At 37.2% G+C, this 18,978-nt stretch overlaps 1 protein-coding gene across 2 annotated transcripts in view; it reads right to left on the bottom strand.

The window, feature by feature from the left end:
- Remo (Remoulade) overlaps positions 1 to 18,978 on the bottom strand; it is a 338,339-nt gene that overhangs the window by 240,085 nt on the left and 79,276 nt on the right. For both annotated transcript variants that reach the window (XM_090393156.1, XM_090393157.1), the window contains exon 6: positions 2,813 to 2,976. In XM_090393156.1, the coding sequence (XP_090249282.1) occupies positions 2,813 to 2,976 (164 nt within the window). The remainder of the gene's footprint in view (positions 1 to 2,812; positions 2,977 to 18,978) is intronic.

Raw genomic sequence — 18,978 nt, 5'->3', positions numbered from 1 at the left:
AGAGGTAAGACAGATACTGTACTGATAGTTTGGGGTCTCTAAGTAGGTCTTTGGAATTCATGGAGGTGCCCATGCAACAATATAATAATAATAATATTTTCTGAGGTGCCTTGAACATAGCAGATGGGAATAATTTGCTGTGATCTTGTCTGTTGGTTGCAGAAGGGCTATGCATTATTTTATCTAATTTGTAGATAGGGGTTGTAGTCATTGGCTAAAGAAGTATTGTAAAGTTATCTAAGTTCGGTTGCAAGAGCTGTGTCACCTGAATGAATAATCCTGGCCCTGTGTGCAAGTGTTTTAAGGATGCCACACTGTTGGGATAGGTGATAGTATGATTGCTTATGCAAGTATTCCTCCATGTGTGTTGGTTTCATATAAACAGAAAAGGATAATGAACCATTTGATAGTCATGTAATTAGGGTGTCTAGGAAGTTCTTCTTGCAACAGTGATAGCAGTGTTAATTTTTGAGCTTAACAAGGAGTGCTGCCAATCAGTTCACAGATTAATGTAGGTAAATTTGGCTTTAGTAGAATGAAACTTTTATTTGAATTTTAGACACGAATGAAGTTGGTACTGGTATCTTGGTATATTTTGAGGAAGGCAAACCTGTTGAGTTGTCATGCCAATTTTCGTTTCCATTTCCATAACTGACATACTTTATGTGCAATAGCTTCTCTGTGTACAATTTGAATGTGTACAGAGAGCCATAGCTGTTGGCTGTTATTCAGAACAGTGATTCACAGCATAAACCAACAGGCGTTGGTTTTAATTCATATTCAAGACACATTAGATACATTTTCAGTGCACTTAAACAGTCAACATCAATAAACACACTTCGCTATAGAAAAAGAAACTATCTCCCCTTCCCAAACACATGATTATCAGAGTTTATTATACTTTTCTGTTGATTGAAAACTCACACACTTTGGAAAAGAGCTTACAAAAGCAACCATATCCTCAACCATCACAGCAGTACAGCATCCTTAAAACAATTAAAATATCCTTAAAGGATAGGTAGATCCATTAATTTATCTATCTTGAAGAACATAAAAACTACATCTGCAATGATTTGTATAACATGTTAAGATGCAGACCATGCTCTGGACATTCATTTCACAGGATTACACAGAAGATAGGAGGGGAAGCATGTAGTATTTCATCTGTTTTATGGAGGTTGTAGCAGTTGGCTAAAAGTGTTAAGAAGGTACTTGAGTTCGGTAGCAAGGGCTGTGTCAACTGAACAAATAGCCATGGCTCCATATGCGTTTTAAGGATGATGGCTATTTGTTCAATTGACACAGCCCTTGCTACCGAACTTAAGTACCTTCTTAACACTTTTAGCCAACTGCTACAACCCCCATAAAAAAGATGAAATACTACATGCTTTCCCTCCTATAGTCAACACACACACACACACACACACACACACACACACACACACACACACACACACAACAAAACTATTCTCATCCCTTATATTGAAGGTACTTCAGAAAAGACAGCTAAAGTTCTCTGCAAATATAATGTCCATACCACTCTCAAACCACACATCCAACTAATAATCTTCATCGATTCTCTAATGATTAGCTTCATCCTCTTGCACATCCTGGAGTGCATAAAGTTCCTTGTGTCTGAACAACTTAACCTACTTTGGACAGACTGGTAGATCCATTGAGCCTCCGTAGCTCAGTCGGTATAGACGAAGCCGTTTGGTAGGAAAGTCCAAGACCTGGGTTCGATTCCCTTCAGTGACGTGAGGAACCTTTATCTGATCTCATTCGACGAAAGGTGAGTAAGCCAGTCTCATATGGAGGTAGGGGTTTTTTCACCCAGAAACTCTGGTTTTTCATCCCCCCAGAACAGGCAAATCGGCCCTGTGAACACACGCATCTACAGACATAGGATACGCCATGAGGCTAACCACCTTATCCTCAAGTTAGGGTTGCAGTTGCAAAGTCCAAGAATACTTGGAAAGGCTGTAGGTGCTTAAGTGCCTGTTAAGACCACTGATAGGAAAGGATAGGTAGATCCATTAATTTATCTATCTTGAAGAACATAAAAACTACATCTGCAATGATTTGTATAGCATGTTAAGATGCAGACCATGCTCTGGACATTTATTTCACAGAATTACACAGATGTGCTACACAGAAGATATTAAAGGTGAGAGGGACTATTTTTAGAATCAGCAATGGCAATGAAACACATCTCAAACCTTAACAAATATCAAGGAGACTATTATTCTAAAACCACATTTAGGCCTGTAGCATTTAGCCCTATAAGATCTCCCACTCTGTTACGACATTAGTTCCTTTTCAGTTATAATCTGAATTGTTTCTACATCTAATAAGGGCTGCATATTTACCACATTTGCAATTTGTGCTCTGAAGATGGTGGTTGGAAATCCAGCAAAATATTAATAAGTTCAATAAACTGATTATTAATTTTCCTCTGCTGTTGTTTATGCTGTGAAGAACGGTTGTGAATAACAACACCTCAAGCCCACCTATTCAAAATTATTTCAGAAAGATTAAATGTTATACATAAAAAATGTGACAATATTTTCTATGAACATGAATCAGTTAACAATTAACCAGCCTTAAAGTATCACTATGAATTCTGAGATTAATCAGAATGTTACCAATTATATTAATAGAGGAACTTTGCATAATACAGAATACCATTTTATACATAAAATAGTATTCCTCATTACCTGAAGATCCTCTACATTTTACTAATATTCCTTATTATTTAATATAATTAACAATCAATTTACAACGAATCAAAATTAAACCAAAATTTACTTACTACAGTGCAAATCTTTCCTTGCTATACGGGAAATGTGTAATTTTCTCAAGGGTAAAGGAAACTCGCAGACTGTTTCTTGTGTCATTCGAATGCGACTTGAACGTCCCCATTCAGCCAACCATTTCAACATGCAATCACAAATCAATGGATTGTTAGCTAAATCCCTAAAACAATGGCATAATCAAAATGAAAGAATAAAATAATCACAATTACAACTAAAAAAAAAAAAAAAATGCATAATTAAATAGAGTATAGTGCCCATAATGTGTTGGCTGGTGAATTTCTATATTATTAGTGCATTAGTATTAGTATTAATATTATATTAAAGCAATCATATTAATAGAGGAACTTTGCATAATACAGAATACCATTTTACACATAAAATAGTATTCCTCATTACCTGAAGATCCTCTACATTTTACTAATATTCCTTATTATTTAATATAATTAACAATCAATTTGCAATGAATGTTACAGATCTATCAATTTAGATTTTTTTTAATATATATCAACACGAATGAATTCATACATCCAGCATAAAGATATACACAGATTTATTTGGGTTAGGCATACAAGAGGTTTACGACCTATTATTGACCCTGTAATTACAAAAATGATAGAGAAGCTGCATTGCAAAAGAACATGCGAGTAGAGGTACAGAATGTGGTACAGACCATTACTTGTTACTTGCAGTAACAAATAGTGGTCCTGGAAGGAGTATAAGGAGAAATGAGCAGGCTGGTGACATCAAGCTACATGAACCATGATATGTGGTCAAATTTCTTCAAGACGAGAGTGTTAGAGGATTGTACAAAAAGTAGGATCAATCAAAGATTGAATGCATGTGTGGACTGGAGTGCTAATGAAATCTATAATCACATTAAAGAGGTTGTTCATCAGGCAGCTAAGGAGGCACTTGATTTTGAAAGGATTTGAATCACAGTGAGGTGGAATGGATGGCAAGAGAAGCTGTTGAGACCATCACTAAGAAGAAAATGGATATAGAGTGCATGTAATGCACATAATGCATATATTAATTTTTGAACAAAGGTAGATCAGAAAATCAAGTTATTAAAAGGAAAGTAAAAATAATTGTATGAAAATGTAAGGAAGAATGTTGGAACAGAGTTGGTTCTAAGATTAATCAGTCATTACGATATATCAGGTCAGTTCAAACATGGAGGACCATCAGATGCATGAGAACATCAAACCGTAGATCACCCCTCAGTGAGATTAATACCCATGGCAGTCTGGATAAGTCATTTTAAGGACCTTCTGACAGAGAATAGGAAGAAATACATTGAGGGAGATATAGTGATTTGAAGGTACAAGGAGCAAGCGAATCCATTTTTGGAAGTGAAAAATGATAATTTTTTCCTTGGGAATCCTTTGTACAGGAAGAGGAAAAAGATTGTGAATCTTCAAGATGAAAGTAAAAAGAAGAAACCTTTTTGTGGGATTTTTCTAGAAGGCACTGAAAGCGGAATGTTGACAATGTTCAAATTTGAGGACTTTATTGCCAAGTGTGAACTTTTCGTATATCCAACTAAGAAATGGAAATCTACAATTACTTCCAAGATAAAGTATTTTTAGGAAAAGAGCTGTTTCTGCTGAAGAAATAAAGAAACTGTTTCTTTCAAGAGACCAGATACATTTAAGAAACAAAGTTCTTTTTAGCTGATATATTTTTGGACCCAAAAACCAGATAAGATGTGATTTAGTAAATTATCTTTTTAGATTTTAAGTTGTGGTTAAAGTTCAGAATAATGTAAATTTCTTTTAATGTATTTTAGTATTATTAAACTGTTTTTTTAAAAAAACTGAAGTGTGAAGACTTAATTTATTTAATTACTGTTGAAGTTAAGATTGAATTTTGAGAATAGCAAATTACATATATCTAGGATCTTGCTTGTGCTTAGATTTCAGTATAAAAATTTGATACTACTCGCGAACTGCTTTTCAAACAGGTGCAATAGACAAGATTATTCATTTAAATCATTTAAATGATTTAATCATTTAAATCCTGTCTACTGGGCCTGTTATACTTTAACCACAACTTAAAATCTAAAAAGATAATTTACTAAATCACATCTTATCTGGTTCTTGGGTGCAAAAATTTATCAGCTAAAAAGAACTTTGTCTCTTAACTGCTGGACCTCTCTTGAAAGACACAGTTTTTTTATTTCTTCAGCAGAAACAGTTCTTTTCCTAAAATCCACGACAGGATTTAAAAAATAAATAATGAATTAAACTTTTTACAAATAATAAAAAGTTTTAAAACCTTCTTTAACCTACAAAAAGGAAGTGGGCATACCACTATCCCCTCCTACTGCCAACTTTCATATTAACAACAAGCTCTATCTAGATTCCTTTACTTTAAAACTCAAAAGTTGGCTCAGATATGGTGCTGATTTTATTTTATTATCTGGCCCTATGGTAGGCAAACTTTCGACACCTTCCTCTTCCACTTGAATTAACAGCACAAATGCATACACATCACCAATGAAATTGAAAGTCAAAATTCCATTGCAAAGAAAGACCATTTGGAATGATAACGATAAGTAAACTATATATAATACCATGTGAAACCATATACAATATATACGTGTGTGTGTGAGAGAGAGATGTGAAATCAAGAAATATGAAATGTGAGAAGATATGAAATAATTGCTGAAAGAAGCAAAAATGAGAAGTGAGAAAGTAAAATTGTGAGTCTGCTGCCTGGGTATGATAGGACTGAATTAAGAAGGTGTATGACAGGACAAAATTGAGAAGGGCTGATTGTTAATAAGATTGTGGCCATGATTGTGCAGGAGGAATAGTGTGCAGTTTAATAGATGTGTGGATTGAATTTGATGGACAAAAGGACTTGTATATGCCTGATGAACTGCAGATACACTTGTCATGTCTTCCTTCAAGCTGTCTAATCCTTCACTCATTAATGTATACATACCAGCCAATACATACACACAAACTCTTACCATCACCCAGCACAAACTGGGCCTCTTAACACACAGCTTTAAATGAGTTACTCCAATGAGTAAGCATTTAAGTATTAATTAAAAATTATCAGCAATATACTTTTCTGAAAAACTGCAACAACAACAATACTATCAACAAAACTCTTCATAAGCTACACCCAAGAATAAAAATTAGTTCACAATAAAACCATAGTCATTCCACACATTAAAGGGATAAAAGGAAAATAAAGAGAATTTTTTTTTTATGATGTACAGTAACAAGACCCTAAATAGGCACATTGGTACCCTGTGGGGAGCAGAATTGTGGATTGATATTCCTCTTAAGAGCTGAGGCTGGCAGTTGTAGTTATTGAGAAACACACTTTAAGGAAGTTCCAGAGAAAGAGATACATGAAATAAATGAGGAAGAAAAGAAGGCAGGAGAGGAATGTTCAGAGTAGAAGCAAGAAAAGTAAGAATGAGGAATGTTCGATGCATTTGCAGCTACATTGAAAAGAGATGGCAGGCAGATATTGCTCTTCTTACAAGCTCAAAAGAAAGCAAATATAAAGCAAGCCTCAATGCCAAACATGATGAAAAGCCATGGAGATGTAGACTTATTACTACTTCAATAATTAATAATTATAAAAATCAGCCATCAAAGCACAATGACTTTCCTTCACAAAACTGGCTAAGAAATCTTACTTCAAACTATAATAACCAAGTTTATAGGATTGGTGATACAAACATCAATTAATGGAACAAGATACTCCATCTATATAAAAATATCTGAATCTGATGCCCAACTATGCAAGTGTCATAACTATTACCTGAGAGGAAATTAAGGAAAATTGCCTTGTTAGCTCATGCATTTATCATATCAATGTATTTACACCAGACAGTGAATGACAAGAGAGAAAGCTGGCTATCCGATTACAAAGGGTGGCAGGTGGACTGAAGGAAGGCAGTTTGCTAAGTAGACCATGCGGCTAAACACCATCAAAAAGCCCTGGAAATGTGTAAAGCAACTGCATTTTTCTCCTAACCTTTCCATGGAAGTGTCCACATTGTCAAAATCCATACCAGTGATCACTGATTTACTGGAAGGCAGCCTCTAGTGAAGTTATTGAATATAAATAGCTTTCTCCATTATTTTGTAGAGGATTAAGGTGATGGTGACTACTTGGTAGTTAGATGGCAGACTTTTAACTCTCTTTTTTTGGAATGGATTGAATATGCTTCCTTCCATGTATTGGAATAAATTCCAGAAATGTACAGAAGATTAAAGAAATGGTAGAAGACACATGTTAGCTCTGTTTGAATAAATTGGAGAGATGCCTTTAGGCCCAGAAGATCTTTAGTATCCAAATTATTTAGTATTCTTCTTATGTCTTTTTGCCAAAAAACCATAGACACAGTGTGTGTGGTTTTTACCAAAAAACATACAGTCATCAGTTACTGATATTATTATTACATGACACCTCCAGGGAGTCCAAAGACTCATCGAGGGAGGGCACCTACTCCGCAACTCTCCATCTCCACCACTCATTCCACCAACTACTTTCATCATCTACTGCCAACCACCACTACTAGCATTTTCACAGACAGTCACAAACATCCATGCCCAAGGCAGGATTTGAACCCACAGCGTTTTGGATGGAGAGCAGATACGCTAACCAGGCTGATATGGCAGAAGGAGATTTGCATGTATCATCTATGCAAGTATTGGAGGAAAAGGGTGATGCCAGGAAGTCAGCTCTGTCTTTGGGTAGTACTATCCAAGTGAGAAAGAGAAGCAGAAGTGAACATGAGTAGAAGTTAGGTTCAATGGTCTTTCCAAGAGAACAGAAGTCAAGAGTTTTCTGCTATTGGCCTTTATGAAGTTAGATTTAGAGTTTCTGATGACCAAATTGAATTTAGTGTGTGCTACAGCATAAGAGTATAATAAATTTAGTTTAATCCTTTATCCAAGTGTGAGCAAACAAAATTTGTGCCTGACAGTATCTTCAGGAACTGGGTTAAGGTGGTACAACACCAGGGCAACTCATTGCAAAGGTGGAGCAAGCTACCAACACTCCTATCTCAGTATCTCCTATAATGCAAAACACATCTCCTTGCGGATATGTCTATTGTTATGCATTAAGGGAAGGGCCACTACCCAGACTAGTTTCGACCTTTATTGAGGTCTCTTCAGTGGAAGCCAGGCCCAAGTGCAGATATCAGGCAGAAGCATTAGTAGGTCATCTCCATCTATAGAAATTGCCAATTGGTATGCCACCCTTTTTTAATAATTTACTCTGGGTTTAGAGAAAGATGTTGAAAGTTTATTTTTCACTTGGTTAGAGTAAAATAAATTTAGTTTAATCCTTTATCCAAGTGTGAGCAAACAAAATTTGCGCCTGACAGTATCTTCAGGACTGGGTTAAGATGGTACAACACCAGGGCAACTCACTGCAAAGGTGGAGCAAGCTACCAACACTCGGATAAACTTGGAACTTGGATAAAGGATTAAACTAAATTTATTATACTCTAACCAAGTGAAAAATAAACTTTCAACATCTTTCTCTAAATCCAGAGTAAATTATTAAAAAAGGGTGGCATACCAATTGGCAATTCCTATAGATGGAGATGACCTACTAATGCTTCTGCCTGATATCTGCACTTGGGCCTGGCTTCCACTGAAGAGACCTCAATAAAGGTCGAAACTAGTCTGGGTAGTGGCCCTTCCCTTAATGCATAACAATAGACATATCCGCAAGGAGATGTGTTTTGCATTATAGGAGATACTGAGATAGGAGTGTTGGTAGCTTGCTCCACCTTTGCAATGAGTTGCCCTGGTGTTGTACCACCTTAACCCAGTCCTGAAGATACTGTCAGGCGCAAATTTTGTTTGCTCACACTTGGATAAAGGATTAAACTAAATTTATTATATGCTACAGCATAAGCTGAGAATGAAGCCAGGGTTCTTGATGCAAACTGCAACCTGTGATAAGGTAGTGGCTTGCATCAGTTCACTTTCTGTTGAATTGGGGCTTTGAAATTTAATGAGAATTTTGGGCAGAATGTATAAATGCTTCATGCTTCATAAGGTAATTCCTGTGACTTGCTCAAAGCAGGTGTGTGAGTAAGAGGAGTGGAAGAAGGGCAGAAATTCTGGTAGGATTGGTAGAAATACTGCAGATAGTGTAGGATATCTGCTATTTAGCAATATCTGATTATCTTACTTTTTTTTTTATTTTTAGTGACATTTGATTTTAAATAAATAAATAAAAAGGAAAGGATAACTTTCAGTTTTTATAATCATGAAATCTTTTCCTAAATGTATAGCAAAAATGCAGTATTTCTTGAAATTAGAAATTTATTTAGTAATGTTTTGGATAGTTACAGCCTGTTGTGAAATATTTGTAAAAAAGTTCACCTCAAATTTAGTTATATTTCTATAAAAAAACTTTGAAAGAAGAAAATACTGACCTGTCCAATGAAGCGCTCATACTCATAAATAACTATAGCTTTATTTATACAAGCAGTGCTTGTGCAGTGTTAGCAGAGCTAATCTCAGGTGGTATGGTCACTTAAACAGAATGGGAGAGGAAAGATTAGCAAAACAAATGTTCTCTGCCAGGTTGGCAGGAAAAATACCCAGAGGAAGGCCAAGATATAGGTGGATTGATACAGTAAAAAAGTCTCTTAGAAGATAGAAATATAAGATCTAATAATGTTGGAGTCTTGACAGATAACAGATTGATTTGGAGGAAAATTGTAGAAGGAAGTTAATACTGATGTAAATTTTTCATGTAGTACTATCATATCCTGTACATCCTTTGAGGGTACATGTCAGGAATTTCATGATGATTATTTACGTAAAATGAAAGTAAAATGATCACGAGTGATCATTTTACTTTCATTTTACGTAAATAATCATTTTACTTTCATTTTACGTAAATAATCATCATGAAATTCCTGACATGTACCCTCAAAGGATGTACAGGATATGATAGTACTACATGAAAAATGATTATTTACGTAAAATGAAAGTAAAATGATCACGAGTGATCATTTTACTTTCATTTTCACAGCCATGTTATTTGCTACACCAGGAGTGCACTTGCACAAAGTTTGAATTTACAAAGAGGAAGTTGATACAGAGAAAAAGAAAAATAGAACAGAGGGGAAACAAACAGTTCTCTCAAAATTAACGAAAGAATTTATTTTAAAGGATGCTAAATTGAGATGTAGATACGAGATAAGATTTACATAGTTTCTCCTCGAGCAACAGACAGTTCCTTTCTGATACATAAAGAAGCAAACTTAAACATGAACTTGAAAGTGAACTTTTTTTTGTGCTCAAGAATAAGAAAAAAATGTCCAGAAGAAAAAAATTATCAAGACATGAAAGAAGAAATATTATTTTTTAAGAAAGATTACACACAAATTGTTTGTTTTCATAGAAAAACAGGTATGAGTTAATTATATTTCAATGGTCATTTTTGATAGAGGAAGAAATTGCTTGATGAGCTTCAAGTTAACCACTTCTTTTTGCATGTCCTCATCAAATCTTGTGATGGTGCAACAATTGCAGGATTATTTCATGTGATCACATGATCATGGCTGATTGGGTGATCATCTATTTTCTTTATATATGATAAGTTTGTGGGCAATCTTCTCTTCAGAACATAAGATTTAGTTTTAATACAGAACCCTACTATACTCGCAAAACAAACATTTTATGCACTGTTATACCCATGCAATGCCTAAATTTACACTAATATTATTTGTCTGTAGATAAAGATATTAATTTTAAATTTACTTTGTCTCTTACTTAATCTCTGCAATTCTTAACTTATTTTCATAATAATTTCTGGATCCAAATTTGTGATACCAACCAAAAAGAAAAAGTTAATAAACCACTCTGGTACACTACAGATAAATAACAGGATTAGTGGTGCTTGAGATTATGTACAATAAATAACCTCAACCTTTTGCACTTTATGAACTTTGCCACCAATGCAGGAGTGCCTGCATTGGTGGTAAAGTTCAAAGAGAGTTCCATCCATCATGACACAGTAAATGGCCAGAGAGCTGGCTTCCTATTGGCAAGTAGACCAAAAAAAAGTTTAGGGTTTGCTAAGGCCATGATGCAAACATGCTGTCACTCTGGACATCTTCAAATGTCTTGAAGATGTCCAGAGTGACAGGATGTTTCTCCAAGCCTTTCCATGGCAAGTGTGTGGTGGTGGTTGGTGGGCTAAGAGATCAGCCATGGAATTCATGCTGGTGGTTGCTGATTAACTGGTGGGCTTCTAAGAAGTAAAAAATTTGATGTGATGATAACTCTCTCCATTATTTTGGAGAGGATCAAGGTAATGTCAATTGGTTGATAGCTGGACAGCAGACTTCTATCTTTACCTTTTGGAATAAGTTGGATATATGCTTGCTTCCCAACACATGGAAGCAAGCATATATTCAACCTATTCCATCAAGACAAGAATACTTTTTAGCATCAATATTATTAAATATTCTTCTGTATTTTTGCTGAAAAACAACAGAAGGCATACAGTGTTCAGTTACTGGCATGGTAGGAGGAGATTTGCCTTCATCATCCATCAAAATGATGACGACAAATCTATCTATGCAGAATTTGTAGAATAAGTGGGATGCTAAGAAATCAGCTTTATCTTTGGGTGCCATAACAGCGATAACAACTGGATGAGAGAGGCATGGAATCGCAGGTGAGTAGACATTGCATACAATAGTCTTTACAAGGGACCAGGGACCAAAGGCACAGCTTCAATTTGGATAACGGGCAAATTTTCTGCTGTTGGTCTTTATTAAGTCTGATTTAGATCTGTTGATGATAATTTTGCATGATTCAGGATATGCTGAGTATGATTTAGGGTGCTGATGTAAGCAAGCTTGTAAGTTGCTGACAGTGGATAAGAATTTTGGGAAGCATGGGAAATCAAGGCCTTCATGCTAGTGAGGATAACTTCTGCAGGTGTTTGGATCAGAGGAGTGGAAGCAATAGCCAGACCATAGAAAGGAAGAGCAGAAATTCCAGAGATTATCTTGCTTGGCACCTTTGCAGTGCCAAAGGACAAGGTTGGTGTGATTGGAGGAGGGACATTCTATGGGAAAAATAAGAGACTTGCACCAGTCCCACCTCTACAGAATATCTGTAAAGGTCACCTCTACAGATTTGTTAGTGATGTTAGAAAAAAGTGAGCCAGGTGGAATGGACATTAAGGTCGCCTTAAAATAACCTTACTATTTAGATATCTGGATTGCGGATCATTGAGCTTTACGAGAGAAAGGTTAAGAGGTCAGTAGTTTTTGGAGCCTGGTAAATAAAAGGGTACAGGAATAGGTACAGTATATAAAAAGCAGGCAGGCACCACATAGGAAATGTGCAAGACCCATGCAGTCCAACAAACGTCCCACAAAACCCTACACATCCACTTCGTCAACATCCGTGGCCTAAACTCCAACCTGAATAGTGTCCACTACCACCTAGTCTACCAAACCCCACCTACTCTTCCTGGCAGAAACCCAAATCTCAACCCCCCCCCCCCCAGCACCACTTATCTCAACCTCCCAAACTACTCACTCTTCAACTACTTTTGTCCCAAGGGTGGTGTCTGCGCATATATCTGCTCAGACATACCTTGCCAGAGAGCAGCTAACCTAGAATCACCCAACTTTGACCTTCTTTGGTTGAAAATATTCCTTCCCCACGCAGTTCAATTCATCTGCTGCCTCTATCGCTCCCCCCAATGCAACCAACCGCCCTGAGCTCTTTAATTTCCTCTCCCTAAAAGTCGACCTTCTCCAATCCCACTTTCCCAACAGTGAAATCATCCTTCTAGGAGATTTTAACATCCACAACACTAGCTGGCTTTCCTCCTCCAGTTGTAGAGATCTTGCAGGCAGAGATGCAGAAACATTTGCCATCACCAACGACTTTACACAACTTGTCCAGATGCCAACCAGAATACCAGATAACCCAAACCACTCCCCAAACACCCTAGATCTCTTCCTCACCAATGACCCCTCCAAATACACAGTGAAAGTAGTGAGCCCTCTGAGCAATTCTGACCACAACCTAGTGTTCATCTCCTGCCCCATGCAACAACATTTACACAGACACTCCCATACAAGAGTAGTTTGGCACTATAACAGTGCTAAGTGGGACAGCCTCCGCAACTTCTATGCCGCATTCCCATGGTTGGACTATTGCTTCCGGCCTTCCAACCCAAACATATGCACCAAGCTTATTACCAAAGTAATCCTCACCAGCATGAATACTTACATTCCACACTCTGAACTGCCATTCCCTAACGAAACCCTGGTTCTAAAAAAGATGTGCCAAGGCTGTAGAGATGAAACACCAGACATACCACAACTGGTTGAAATCAAGAACCTCATCCTCCCTCAAAGCTTACACTGAAGCCCATAATAGATGCAAAAAAAAACGATCAATGCTTCCAAAACGATCAAAAAGCAGGAAACAAGCAGCCTGTCCAAACGGCAGCCGAGCTTTTTGGTCTCTTGCCAAAGCAATTGGCCGCAACCTCTGTCCAATACTATTCCCACCCCTATCACACCCTGATGGCTCTACTGCCTCATCACCCACAGAAAAGGCCAATCTTCTGGCCTCATATTTTGCTTCAAATGCATGTATAACTGATGATGGTAAATGTCCCCCAACCATTCCAGACACCCAACATACAATGCCCCCTATATCCTTTTGCCAGGATGAAATCAGAAAAATACCGTCCCAATTAGACACAAAAAAATCTCCTGGCCCTGATGGCATTCCCCCAATTGTTCTGAAAAAGTGTGCTCCAGAACTGACCCCTATCCTACATATACTCTCCTACTCCACTGAAATCTATCCCACAAACTGGAAATTGGCCTATATTCAGCCCATTCCCAAGAAGGGTGACAAGTCACTGCCATCCAATTACCGCCCTATCTCACTTACCTCAGTCCTGTCAAAGGTAATGGAAAAAATCATCAATTCCCACCTCCTACACTATCTTGAAGACACTCACCAAATAAATGACCGTCAGTGTGGATTCTGCCACTGCCAATCAACAGGAGATCTACTCACCTACGTCACCCATCTCTGGACAAATGCTATGGAGAGGTTTGGCGAATCTCAAGTGCTTGCACTAGATATCTCAAAAGCCTTCCAATGAAACTACCATCATTCGGTGTGGGCCCAGCACTTCTGTAGGTAGATTGCCAGTTTTCTGTCTGGACGCACACTGTGTGCGATGGTGGATGGCTCCCTATCCTTGCACCACTCAATTAATGCTGGGGTCCGACAGGATTCTGTCCTCTCACCAACGTACATCAACGGATAGGATGGCTCCCTATCCTTGCACCACTCAATTAATGCTGGGGTCCCACAGGATTCTGTCCTCTCACCAACGTACATCAACGACCTACTGCAATTGACCTCCAACCCAATACACAGTTTTGCAGATGACAGCACACTACACTCTTCACTTGCATTTGATAAGCCGCACCCTACACAACTCACCTCATCCTATAGAACATCAACCACCACCCTGAACTCTGATCTCCAAGCCATCCTACAATGGGGTTCGGATAACCTCAAAAATTTCAACGCCAACAAAACCCAGTTCTGTACTATTTCCCATAAAAAAGAACCATTTTTTTCCAATATCCTTTTTAATGATACCCAAATCTCCAGACAGTTTGAGATCTCACTCCTTGGAATCACCCTCACATCAAACCTCTCCTGGCATAAACATTCTCAAACATTGCATCCTCAGCCTCAAAAAAACTAGGATTTCTCTTTTGCTCAAGAAGTTACTTCACCCCCGAACACCTATTAACATTATACAAGTCACAAATCCGCCCAACTATTGAATACTGCTCTCACATATGGGATGGAGCCCCAAAAAGCTTTCAAAATGCTCGATTCAATACAGAGGAGAGCAATTAGACTTATCAGTGATCCATCCCTTACCGACTTGTATGGTCTCTGCAGTATGTATATTCTACAAATATTTCCATGGGAAATGCTCATCGGAAATAACATCAGTAATTCCCCCACTCAGTACTAAGAGCACTAGAACACGTGTAGCTGCTGCACAACATCCCTTCACAGTACACCTAGAAACAAAGAGAACAAATTTCTTTTCCTCTTCCTTCATCCCTGCAACTACTGCACTGTGGAGCAGTCTCCCACCTGTTGTGTTTCCCAATGAATACAATTTAAAGTCATTCAAATCAAATGTAAACAAATTCCTCCTTTCCCAACCCACCACCCATACATGGTATTAATGTACTATAGGTTGACCAATCAACCTCCTGTGTATGGGCCCAACATAATTAAAAAAAAAAAAAATGTAAAAATGGTTTATAACAATAAGTGTAAAGAAATTCCTAAAACATAATTAACAAAATAACAGGAGGTAAAAACATATATAAGGTGATAAATATTAACCCTCTTTACTAACCTTTTTAAAAAAGTTAAAAGTGAAAATAACGTTTCATGAATCTGATAGGATCAGTCTCAATGCATAAGGCTCACACAAATTATGCATGTGACAAAAATAGTGATTATGCTCATTGATGAAATGAGGGCAGTCGATTAAAATATGAATGCTAGTCCAGTACCACACAACTCGCACATAAGCATGTCATCACCCCTCGAATACAAAGAAAGTGTGTAAGATGACTATGACCTATGCTGATCCAAGCAACAACAACTTCCTCTTTACAGTCCATGCATAAACTAGACTACCACAATTTGATTTCAGGCTATTTTTTCATAGAGCTTACTGTTCATCTCTATATTTCCATGATGACTGCCACTGGGATAAAAGCTTCTGTCTTATGATCTGGTGTAGGTGATAGGCAGATGTTTTAGTAAAAATATCCCAGAAAGTGTCAGCAATTGTGAATCCATTATGTTCAAGGATGAATGTGAGTGGGTGGTATATATGCTCTACATTTTCCAGATTTTACCCTGCACTTCTCTGCTGTTTATCACTCTCATAATTAAATTTATGTGCTGTTGGTTGCTCTTGTTATCAAAGATGTGTATCGAACCAGAATTTCTGGGCTTCCTAAATCAGTTCATAATCAGGAATCCTGATGATCGATGTGCCTTGCTCAGGCACATTTGAAAGTGTCAAGGGTTTATTGTTACTGTGGAGTACTGTGAAAGGTACTTTGCTTCCTTGGCTGCTGTGCAATCATAGCTCCACAATGGTTTAGGGAAAAGCAAGAAAACGATGCTATTGTCAATGTTTTGGCAGATTTCATGACAATTCTGATGTAAAATGTTAACATTATTTTTGGTGGTATTATCTAGCTTCTGATGGGAGATTTTGTTGTCAATGGCCTTGGATCTTTTCATTTTGGAGAACTGCAGATGCCAGTATCCATCATTTCTTCATCGGGAACAATATCCAAGATGTCACCAAACTTGACTCCTTCTAAGGCACTAAGTATATTAATTGTTTTTATCTTTTTGCACAGGAGAAAGAGAGATATCCCTTTCATTTAAGATTCTCTGTGGCACATGTTCTGTTATTTTTTCTTTAATTAGTGGATTTTCATTCAAGAACCATTTTTAGCATATCCTCAGGAGTGAGCCAATTCTCTTTGCTGTTCTCCAAAGAGAACAGCTAGCAAATCATACCATTCAGGTATGTTATAACTGTGAGAATATATGTTATTACGGTGGGACTGAGTATGCATTAAGGTCCTTACTGGGACTTTCTTTTATGGTTTCTTTCTTGGCATTGGAGGTTTACCTCTCAACATTGCTATTTTTGTGGTATACTGCTTCCTCACCTCCTAATAGAGATGCTCCACTCAGTTTTTACTTTTTGGATCTTTTCATCCTTGCACCTTTGGCATGCTCAGGAGTAGGTGAGCTCCTTCACAATTAGGGCATTTTGGTGTTTTCCCTCTTATAGTCTTTGTTCTTGAAATTTTTATTGCCACAACAGCACAAATTTGTCATGTTGTACGATCATTTTGTATATTAGTACAACATGACAAATTAGTGCTGATGTAGCAATAAAAATTGCAAGAACAAAGACTATAAGATTACGGAATTAACAACGCATATAAAGTATATTAATTAAAGGTAACTTTAATGAATAACGTCTATATTTCAACAACGTCACGTTGCCATCTTCAGGAACATAAAGATATGGTATGTGCAAGCAGGCACTAACAAAAGCAAATGAGGAAGAAAGCAAGAAACTAATATTGTTCCTAAAGTCCTAATGGTGCCCTCTGGCGGGCTAATTTGGTTGTCTTGGCAGTTGGGCTGAAGTTCTCATAATGTAAGTCTCCCAAATTTAGGGTAGTTTCATGCACCCAAATTTTTTGAGGCTAGGAACGTTTTTTTAGAGCTGCTGATGATTCCTTGAATAATTTTTCGTATTTAAACTTGCTGCGGTGTATTATTTTTGCTTTCTTTTCTGTTCACGAATTCTATGGTGGGTATCTAAGGCATGGTCTGCCAGCCCAGAGCGGCTGTACTGGTGAAACCGGATGTAGTCTTTGTGTTCTGAAATCCTGATATTTGCTGTTCTGCCTGTTTGTCCAAAGTAGGACAATTTGTAGCTGCAACTGACCTGGTATACACCAGGTAGGTCTAGGGGAAGTGGTTGGTCTTTGATAGAGCGGATAAGGGATGCCAACTTTTTATATGGTCTGTAACAAGAAGTAAGGTCATATTTTTTGAGGATATTGGTTATTTTCTCAGAGGTGCCCTGGAATTAGGAATCAGAGGAATTAGGACTTTAGGAACAATATTAGTTTCTTGCTTTCTTCCTCATTTGCTTTTGTTAGTGCCTGCGTGCACATACCATATCTTTATGTTCCTGAAGATGGCAACGTGACGTTGCCAAAATATAGAAGTTATTCATTAAAGTTACCTTTAATTAATATACTTTATATGTGCTGTTAATTCCATAAACTAATTACCAGTTATGTATGACCAACGTATAAGCCTTGCTACTAGAAAAAGACTATAAGAACAAAAAAATAAAATGCCCTAATTGTGAAGGAGCTCACCTAAACCTACATCCATACTTGAAGCAGAAAAAGCCATCAAAGGCTTGAAATGTGGAAAGAAAGCAGATGATATTCCACCAGAAATGCTGAAGTATGGTGATATAAGAGTCTTACAGTAGCTGCACTGCATAGTTCAGAAAGCTTGGACAGAGGGACGAATTCTCGATGATTGGAGTAGAGCTCTAATAGTACCCATATATAAAAAGGGAAATAAAACTGAATGTGAAAATTACAGAGGTATTTCCCTAATGAGCGTTCCTGGCATTATCTATGCAAGTATACTAAAGAAACGGTTGAGAAGAATTGTGGAAGAAAAGCTTGGTGAAGAACAAGCTGGATTCAGGCCAAATAGAGGCTGTCAGGATCAGATCTTCACTTTACGACAAATAGTTGAGAAACCATGGGAATATAACAAAGATCTGTATTTAAGTTTTGTCAATCTGAAAAAGGCATATGACAAGGTGCCAAGAGAGAAGTTGTTCTATACGCTACAGTTATATGATGTTAATGGAGCATTATATCAGGCAGTACTTAGTCTTTATTTGAGTTGTAAGTCAGCAGTTAGAATTGAAGGAAGTACAGGAAGATGGTTTAATGTTAAATCTGGTGTGAGACAAGGATGTACATTATCCCCTCTGTGATCCATATCCCCTCTATATGGATCACATTATGAAGGAAAGTGGTATTAAACATGATATCAAAATTGGAGATGTTAATGTCAGCTCTTTGCTTTATGCGGATGATGTTATACTTCTAAATAAATCCGCTACAAGTTTGCAAGATTCCTTGACTAAATTGAATAACTGTTGTAATAGATATGGTATGAGGTCAGCATTAAAAAGACAAAGACAATAAAAATAGGTAGAATTGTTGAAAATATCAACTGCGTTGTGAACGGGGAACCTGTGGAACAAATAAAACAATTCAGCTACTTAGGCACGATTTTTAGTGAAGATGGTAAATTAAATATGGAAATAGACAACAGAATCAACAAACCTGGTATGGTAGGAAGTCAATTGAATGATTGACTCGTGAAAAGCTTGACTCGTGGTGTGTAGTGTTTGTCGAGAGCTCCTGATAAGATAAGTGTTATTTTAAGTTATCATTGACAATTTTGCTTGAATATTACGTAGT

This window comes from Typopeltis vanoorti, chromosome 5 (genome assembly GCF_054136105.1).
Source record: "Typopeltis vanoorti isolate ZY-2024b chromosome 5, IOZ_Tvanoo_1.0, whole genome shotgun sequence".
In the NCBI taxonomy this organism is placed as follows: Eukaryota; Metazoa; Arthropoda; class Arachnida; order Uropygi; family Thelyphonidae; genus Typopeltis; species Typopeltis vanoorti.
This window is presented reverse-complemented; position numbering and strand designations above follow the sequence as displayed.